The sequence below is a fragment of the Melitaea cinxia genome, chromosome 11 (genome assembly GCF_905220565.1).
Source record: "Melitaea cinxia chromosome 11, ilMelCinx1.1, whole genome shotgun sequence".
NCBI classification, from domain to species: domain Eukaryota; kingdom Metazoa; phylum Arthropoda; class Insecta; order Lepidoptera; family Nymphalidae; genus Melitaea; species Melitaea cinxia.
This window is the reverse complement of record NC_059404.1, coordinates 14,370,257-14,379,574: the sequence shown is the minus strand read 5'-3', so window position 1 is coordinate 14,379,574 and position 9,318 is coordinate 14,370,257. Positions and strand designations below refer to the sequence as shown.

The following is a 9,318-nucleotide window of genomic DNA, read 5'->3' as shown; positions in this document are numbered from 1 at the left end:
TGAAAATTGAACCTTATTTCAAAGATTAGTTGAACTTAAAAAATTGAAGATAGTGAATTATACAGTAACTTAGAAGAATATCAATAATTTAAGACTTGTAATAGTTTTAAGTAAATATTGGTCGAGACGGGGAACCTATGCCCGATTTTAGTTAGAATTTAAAGTTAAAAAGACTTGTAAAATTTTGCTCATCTGTTTCTTGGACTTAGAAAAAATTGGATCATAAAAATTTGGACAAAAATAATTTAGTTGTATAGAGTTGGTGTTCTGTTTTATATTTGATACTATTCTTTTATATTTACCTATAAGTGATAAAATTGTTAAACTAAAAAATTTAAAATGGAGTCGTTTAATGATCTGCAGGAAGACATAAGGACTAAAATGCTAAAAGTTAAGACTAATTTTAAAAAGTCTCCTAAGGATCGTTTGACGGTTGCTTATATTGAAACAAGGCTAGATAACTTAGAACAACAGTGGACTTTGTTTACAGACACTCATGCTAAAATTATAAGCCAGGTTAAGCGAACTGATTTGTATAGTTCAGATTATCACAAAAATAGTGTGTATGATGATGTAGAAGAATTATATGTTCAATTCAAAACTGAGTTAAAAGAAATGTTGTATAAATTAAAAGCGCCTGAGTTAGAAGTAAAGTTAAGTTCAAATAGTCAAGGTGAGAGTTCAGCAAGACGTTTCAAGTTGCCGGAAATTAAAATACCTACCTTTTCCGGTAAATACACAGAGTGGCAGACATTCAGAGATTTGTTTTTAGGGCTTGTGCATGAAAACAAGTCACTGGATGATGCCCAAAGATTTTATTATTTAAGGGGACATTTAACCGGGGAAGCCGAACAACTGTTACGCAATATTAAGGTGACGTCGGATAGTTATCAAGTTGCCTGGGAGAAATTAGATAGCATGTATAATAATAAAAGGTTTTTGGCGAACGGCATCTTGAAGCGTCTACTAAGTCAAAAAAGTTTGGTGTCTGAATCAGCATCGGAAATTAAAAACTTAATTTGTACAACTTCAGATTGTTTAGACTCAATAAAAAATATTGGTGTGGATGTTTCATCTTGGGATATCCTGATTATCCACATTATAAGCGCTAAATTAGATAAGGACACGCGAAAAGCATGGGAGTTAAAGGTATCTTCAGATCCGAGTGACGAATTACCCACGTTTCAAGATTTTTCCAATTTTTTAATAGGGCGTTTTAGAGGTCTAGAAAATATCGATTTTAAGGTACATCACAGTGAGAAAAAATTTACTAAATCTTTTCACGTGGTTAAAAATAAACCGATTGTATCGTGTGCGTATTGCAATGCGGATCATAAGATAACTACGTGCAAAAGATTTGGGAAAGAAAGTAATGAGAAACGCCGTGAGTTCGTATTAGATAAAAACTTATGTTTTATTTGTTTAAATAGCAACCATTCCGCTAAACTATGTAAAAATATTGTCCGATGCCAGGTGTGTAAACGTCGACATCATTCTCTATTACATCCCAGTGGTGATTCTGGTTCTGGTAGTGCTGAAGTTGGGGCGATTCATCAATCAACCTCGTCGACCAGTCGAAGGTCAACGGATGAGGATACTGCCGCAAGCAGTGATAAGTTATCTGTTCCAGCAGAATGTTTAGATAAAACACTTGTGTCTTGTTTTTCGACAGGAAACTGTTCTAAAACGGTTTTATTGACTACAGCTGTGGTGCAAGCTGAGTCGAAGGACGGGACTCATTTCCCAGTTAGGGCTTTATTGGATCAGGGGTCGCAAGGTTCTTTTATTACCGAGGCTATGGTGCAGCGCTTAGGTTTAAAAAGGCTTGCGGTCAAAAACACCATAGTCGGTGTAGGGGGAGACAAAAGTGTGACTTCCAAGTCCACAGTCAAAATCAATTTAAGGTCGAGAGTTGATCCTAGGTTTCAAGTGAAGGTTAATGCGTATGTCTTGAAGTCGGTTACGTCTCTTCTCCCAGTTGCGAAGGCAACTAGGGTAGAATGGGAAAACCTGACTCTGGATGATCTGGCTGATCCCGAGTATCACACGCCTAATAAGATTGATATCTTATTAGGTGCGGAGATATTCAGTCAGATTATTCAAGAAGGCATTAAAAGAAACTTCAACGGATCTCTCTTGGCGCAGGATACTGCTTTTGGTTGGATAATATCTGGCGTCTGTGAGGTAGACAGCACGTCAAATATCCATTCTCACATAACTGTGATGCATTCGTATCTGGAACTGGACAATATGCTGAAAAGGTTTTGGGAACTTGAAGCCGAACCACCTGTAACAAAAAGAATGCTCACAGATGAGGAAATTAAATGTGAGAAATTATTTAAGGATACTACGAAACGGGATGGAGATGGTCGGTTCATCGTAAAACTGCCGTTTCGTACGGCTAACCCGGACTGCATGCGTGGTGAGTTCAGGAAAATAGCTGAAAAAAGATTGAGAAATTTAGAATTTAAATTGCAAAAGAACATTAGGTTAAAAGAGGATTATATACAAGTTATAAGGGAGTATTTAAACTTAAATCATATGGTAAAAGTTACAGATAAAGATAAATTTAAGGAAACAGCTATTTACTTACCACACCACGCAGTAGTCCGAGAAGATAAGGATACTACTAAAGTCCGAGTAGTGTTTGATGCCTCCTGTAAGGGAAGCAATGGGAAGTCATTAAATGATGATTTATTGATCGGACCGCCACTGCAAGCCGAACTACGTCATATAATTATGCGCTGGAGACAATATAAGATATGTTTGGTGGCGGATGTGGTGAAAATGTACCGACAAGTGCTGGTAAATCGGGAAGATACTCCATTTCAGAGGATTCTTTGGAGAGATAGTCCTGAAAAGGAGCTTCAAGAGTTTGAATTACTTACCGTAACCTTTGGCACCGCATGTGCTCCATATTTAGCTGTGCGGTCACTGCAAGAGTTAGCCTATAAGGAGTGTCAGAATAAGCCAAAAATCGCTAAAATTATTTTGAATGATTTTTACATGGATGATGTGATGACCGGAAGTGAAACTCTAGAAGATGCTTATAAAATATATAAAGAATTAACCGAAGTGTTAGCGAAAGGAGGGTTTCCGTTGCAGAAATGGAAAAGCAATTCTAAGGAAATATTAGCTAAAATATGGAAAGCAAAGGGTAATAAGGATGAGGAATTAAGGATTAAGGTAGATGATACAACTAAAATATTAGGACTTACCTGGGATCAGCGTGGTGACTTCTTCCGGTACTCTGTAGATCTTGCACCACAAGAGGAACCTGTAACAAAAAGGAAAATTATATCTGATATATCCCGATTATTTGATCCACTCGGATGGTTAGCTCCTTGTATTATAGCAGCAAAAATACTCATACAAAAGCTTTGGTTAGCTGGTATTGGGTGGGATGAGCAAGTTCCTAGTAATTTAATAATTGAATGGAATACTTACCGTAAAAATTTAACTGCCTTACAGAATATTAAAATTCCACGATGGATACACACGTGTAATAAATATAAGCGCGAGTTGTACGGGTTTGCTGACGCTTCGAAGGTGGCTTATGCGGCTGTTGTGTATCTGCGAGTTGTAGATGAAGTGGGAAATGTGTATGTCTCGTTGGTTACATCGAAAACAAAAGTAGCTCCCATAAAGCAGGTGTCTATCCCTAGACTTGAGCTTTGTGGGGCCGTTCTCTTGGCTAAATTGATGATTGAGGTAGCTGAAGTCATGAATGTTGAAAGGAATCAGTTACATGCATTCACTGACAGTGAAGTGGTTTTAGCCTGGCTTAACAATCACCCAAGTCGATGGAAGTCCTTCGTGGCTAACCGAGTTTCTGAAATCCTACAGATTTTGGATACACATCATTGGTCCCATGTGACCACTAAGAAGAATCCTGCTGATTGTGCATCACGGGGTATTTCTCCGGCGGAACTATCAGAAATGGCTATATGGTTTGAAGGGCCAGAGTTTCTAAAAAATAAGGTAATTAGGTGTACAAAACCAAAACACCTGGTTACAAATCTTGAGCAAGTTAAAGTTCACACAGCGGTCGTTGACACAACTTTGTGGCAAAGGTTTTCTTCATTCTCGAAGCTTGTTCGTGTAGTCGCCTATTGTCGTCGATGGTTAAGGTTAAGAAAAGGTTCAAGTAGCATGCCAAGTTTAGGAGCATTGGAGCGACAGGAAATTGAGGATGCGATAAAGGTCTGTATTAAAAAATGTCAAGAAGAAGGGTTCTGGGAAGAATTGGAAGGATTTCGAAAACACGGCATAATAAATAAAAAAAAGAAAAAGTTAAAGTCATTAAATATATTTTTAGATTCAGAAGGTATAATTAGAGTCGGCGGCCGGCTAGAAATGTCTTCGCTGTCATTTAACGAGAAATATCCGATTCTCATACCTAAAGAATCTTTTTTGAGTGGACTCTTAATTGCTGATGCTCATCAAAAAACCCTGCACGGAGGCCCACAACTCATGATTACCTATTTGAGATCGAAGTATTGGATTGTGGGTGCAAAGTCTCTAATTAAAAAAATACTATCGTAGCTGTGTAACTTGTACGCGTTACTCAAGCCGGTCCACATCTCAGCTCATGGGGCAGTTACCTTCCGCGCGTGTTAATCCGAATAAGCCCTTTCTTATAAGCGGAGTCGATTACGCAGGGCCTATTAATATAAGAATTTCAAAAGGTAGGGGTAACAAGTCGTACAAAGGATATATTGCTCTGTTTATTTGCATGTCGACCAGAGCCGTCCATCTTGAAGCTGTTAGCGAGCTGTCCACTCAAGGGTTTATAGCCGCTTTTAAAAGGTTTGTTGCAAGACGAGGTAGGTGTGCAGAGCTATACAGCGATAACGGCACAAATTTTGTAGGCGCTGCTCGACAGTTACTGTGTCTGTTCAACGAAGAGAAAACTAATTTTAAACCTGAACTGGCAGAGTATCTCGTGACCAATGGAACCAAGTGGAATTTTATTCCTCCTCGCGCTCCAAATTTCGGTGGACTATGGGAGGCAGGAATAAAGTCCACAAAGTTCCACCTCAAACGAGTAGTTGGAAACTCTACGTTGACGTATGAGGAGATGGCCACAGTGTTATCTCAAATAGAGGCATGTCTGAATTCGAGGCCATTGTCTCGTGTAGAGGATCAAACCGAGGTCGTAGTATTGACCCCTGGTCATTTCCTGGTGGGGGAACCACTCATAGTTGTTCCTGATGCAAATTATGAGTCGTCGAATATGTATACTTTGCGAAGATGGCAATTCCACCAGCGAATGATGCAGGACTTTTGGCGTCGATGGTCCCAGGATTACCTTCATCAGTTCCTTCAAAGGCATAAATGGGAATATCAGAACCCGGAACCATCACTGGGTGATGTAGTTTTAGTTAAGGAGGAAGATCTACCCCCGGCGCGATGGTTGCTAGGTAAAATCGAGCAAAAACATCCGGGACCCGATAATATCACGCGGGTAGTCACAATACGTACCAAAAATTCTTTAATTAAAAGACCTACTTCTAAGGTAGCAATTTTACCTGTAACTAAATAAGTTATTAGTCGAAGGATTCTTTACAATTTGGACTGTTGCATGGTGGGCGGTTTGAAGGACATTTCGCATAATGTCCTTGGTGGGCGGTATGTCCGGATTAAACATACACACCAGTAGGTATTTGTAACTATAACTTTATTTTTTGTTTACAATTTATTTCAATAAGTTTAGTTCCTCGATGACGCCTAGATGGCGTTGGTAGATTTATTTAATTTTCTGAATCACGCAAGCACTACATCAACATGTTAATATGTAATCGCTTTCAAGTAAACGATAAAGTTGTATTATAAGAAAAAAAGTGTTTTATTTCATCGTAATCAGCCTACCAGAGTGTTGTTCACATTATAATACGACATACACACATACGTACACAATGATTATGCATAAAATTAGTATTTAGAACTCGATCATACAACAACATCGTCAGCTTAAATTTGCTGTAAATATAATGTCATTAAAAAAAAAACTTTATCAAAAAGATTTTAATTCAATATTTACTGTTAAAAAATTTCCAGATAATATTTAAACATGTTCTTGACCGATTATCACCGAAATAACGTTATAGACGCCTCAACGTTAATCGTTACGTGGAAAGAGTGTTACATAATCTCAGATACTCCATGGAGATTTTATATCGTACGATAGGATATATAGGTACATCGATCTTATCTATACTAACATTATAAAGGCGGAGTTTTATTTTTAATGAATGATATTCTCATATAAAAATAATTCTGTTTTTTTTTACGCCATACAAGGAGGTTCACTATACCTATCTAAAGTTTGTTTGAACTTACCAATCAAAAAAGTCGGACTAACTTTAAAAATTATTATTGCATTAGAAAGCGTTACTGATATAATTCATAACCTATTACGTTACGAGTAATGAAAGAGGATCGATAAAACCGCGGGAAAAACATATACCTATAAAATATCAACAAAGTAAATGACTATGATCATGAAAGTAATTGACATTAAAATATGCCAGTAACAATTATCTCACAATGTAAATAATCATAATTAAATAACTAAAGATCGTACACAATAGCAGGAAGGTAAACCATTTTAGAATACATAAAGATTATTAATTAATAATAAATAATATAAATCACCTTGTAATTAAAACGTTGCTTTTAATTATAACTACTTTAAAACATTATCTGAGTAATTGAAAAATATTTTTTTTTTCGACCGACCTCGATATGAAATTTCAATGAAATTACTTATAATATTTACAGTGGTAACATTATATTCACGAAGGAGGCTTCATTGCATTGTAGTAGTATAAAGGTATTTCGTACGCCAAAGATTAAAGTAGAAGATTCGTACGCCATAACACATATTAACTATCATCCTCTTTCGTAAGGAATAATAATTGTGTTTGCTCGCAAACGAAAAAATATTCAAATTAAATACACGTTATCATATATTAGAATGAAAAGTACTCATCAGATCTGAATTAAATTTAAATGGGACCATATGACTGACAGCTTTCGAACCTTCTTTCTCATTCTAATCGAAGTCGGTTATTTTCTGTTTTCGAACAAACACTATTATATTTATAAGACAAAAACAAAATAATAGTTATTTGCTTAAAGTTTTTAAGTATTTATATAATTGAATGCACTCTTAGACAAGGGAAAGGAGTTCGCGATTACAAAATAGCAGCAAAGGTAATCGGGTCTTAGCTAACGTGGCTTGACCAACTGTGACTCGATTGGATATATTTCTTCTTCGACTAGATAACCTTGGATTTAGGTACTAGATTTACAAATGTATTCGCTTTGTGGTTTATACAACTAAAGTTATAATAGACCTAGCAAAGTAATGTGTGTCTTAACTTCATTAGCAACACATGAGTTTGGTTTCATCCTGACCTATCAAACTCTTCTTAACAAACTAGAACACTTGCAAAACAATTATTAGATTCATATATGGCCTGAGAAAATATGTTCATATATCAGATAATCGAGCACAGCCGAAATGGTTTAAAATAAGAGACCGACGTAATTTACATCTTCTATCTGTTCTCTACTCTATCCTTATTCGTGCTGACTATCCTACTTACTTAAAAGAACGCTTCACTTCTCTTGGTTCTGACGTTTCTAACATGCTAAATATTCGATTTCAAGATGACAACAAACTGAAATTCCATTCCCTCACCACCAAAGCCCTTCCGCGGGATATACGTCAAACGCAATCGATTCAAATTTTTAAACGACCCATGCGAAGTTCGCTGGTCAGCTAGTTATTAAAAAAACATTAATATAAATTAATATTTATTTTATTTAAGTAATCCGTTACAAACATTTACATTGCATAAAATTTTTAATGAGATAATAATGTGTTAGATACTTAAAAATATATTACGAAGTCTTATTTATGCTTCGACCGAAATTGATGTTAAATTACGTACGATTATACGTTTACTAAAAAAAAGATAAGGTGAAACACGATGAGTGATAACTTAGGAGTTCGAGGGATAAATATTTGAAGGGTTAAAACTACGGAATATCGTTTTCCACGAGAAAACCTACATCGAAGTCTCTCTAATTTTTATTAAAAAAAAGCATTACCGTTATCTTTTTTTAAATGTTTGAAGTTAAACTTCTTTTGGCTCGTTAGGGAAAAATAATGAAAGTAATTTTTTACGATGTGTGCGCATACCGTCACAAAAAACCGACACCCTGAAGTTAAACGAGTTAGCGAAGAAGTTGGCAACGTGAAGTTAGCTAGCCAATGAAGTATAACATCTTATGCGCGTACAAACATAAGTATACACACACTTTTATCACAGCTAAATAATACTGCTTTCAATTAGTATTGTGTTCCTGTTGGTGAGTAAGGTGACCAGAGCTCCTGGGGATTTGGGATCGGGTCGGCAACGCGCTTGCGATGTTTCTGGTGTTGCAGGCGTCTATAAGCTACGGTAATCTCTTACCATCAGGTGAGCAAAAAAAAAAAAACTTTTTTATATACAACTAGGTCGACAAACAGCAGGTACGCTACCTGACAATACTCGTTGCTCAACTATTGGTAAGCGATTACCGTAGCCTAGCATTGCCGACCCTATCGTCCCTCCCCCTATCCCTCTAAGAGCTCTGGTCACCATACTTATCACTGGAACACAACACTGCTTGAAAGCAGTATTATTTAGCTGTAATCTTCTGCAAGGTCGAAGTACTTCCCCAGTCGGGCTGCTCTACATTTTGAGCAGGATATATTCTGCTGTACGCTACCTCAGTTAAAATTGTTGTTGTTTATTTGTTTATATTGTATAAGTATACCTACAAGTAAATGGGTTGTTTGATCATCGTTACTCGAAAAAAACTTAATTTTTCAAATTGCTTGGAGTAGCGTTTCTCGATTTTTTCGGTTCATTAGAGCTAGATCCGTGATTAATCACTTGACCGTTATGATGATTTAGCTTAAATATTTACGAGAAACTGCTGTTTACTATAATAAATTTTTCGAATAAAAAGTCTTCTAAATGAATAGTCAAATACGTTTGACAATCTTATTTACTAACGGACTTTATAAGACAGAATCACGATTCAGCCTGTAACATTCCACACTACTGGGCATAGGCCTTTCTCCACGTAGGAGAAGGATTGGTGGTTAATCCACCACACTCTCCAGAAATGCGGGTTGGCGGATACAGATAGATTAATCTTCCACAATTAATGCATACTATAAATGTATAATTAGTAAAAATATATAGTTATCGCACTATAAAGAAAATATGTAAAACTGCCTACAAATTTTCGTGAATG

The 9,318-nt window shown here is 36.4% G+C and overlaps 1 protein-coding gene across 1 annotated transcript; it reads left to right on the top strand.

The window, feature by feature from the left end:
* Window positions 1-339: 339 nt before the first annotated feature.
* On the top strand, window positions 340-5,545 carry LOC123657637. The gene is made up of 2 exons (XM_045593159.1): window positions 340-4,203; window positions 4,589-5,545. Exons 1-2 carry the CDS (start codon window positions 340-342, stop codon window positions 5,543-5,545), a joined length of 4,821 nt encoding a protein of 1,606 aa, XP_045449115.1.
* Window positions 5,546-9,318: the final 3,773 nt, after the last annotated feature.

Bases quoted from the DNA above. Each gene is read 5' to 3' on its own strand.
- LOC123657637 (XM_045593159.1), top strand. From the start codon at position 340: ATGGAGTCGTTTAATGATCTGCAGGAAGACATAAGGACTAAAATGCTA. The intron at 4,204-4,588 runs GTCTGTATTAAA...TCCACATCTCAG, and splicing joins AAATTGAGGATGCGATAAAG to CTCATGGGGCAGTTACCTTC.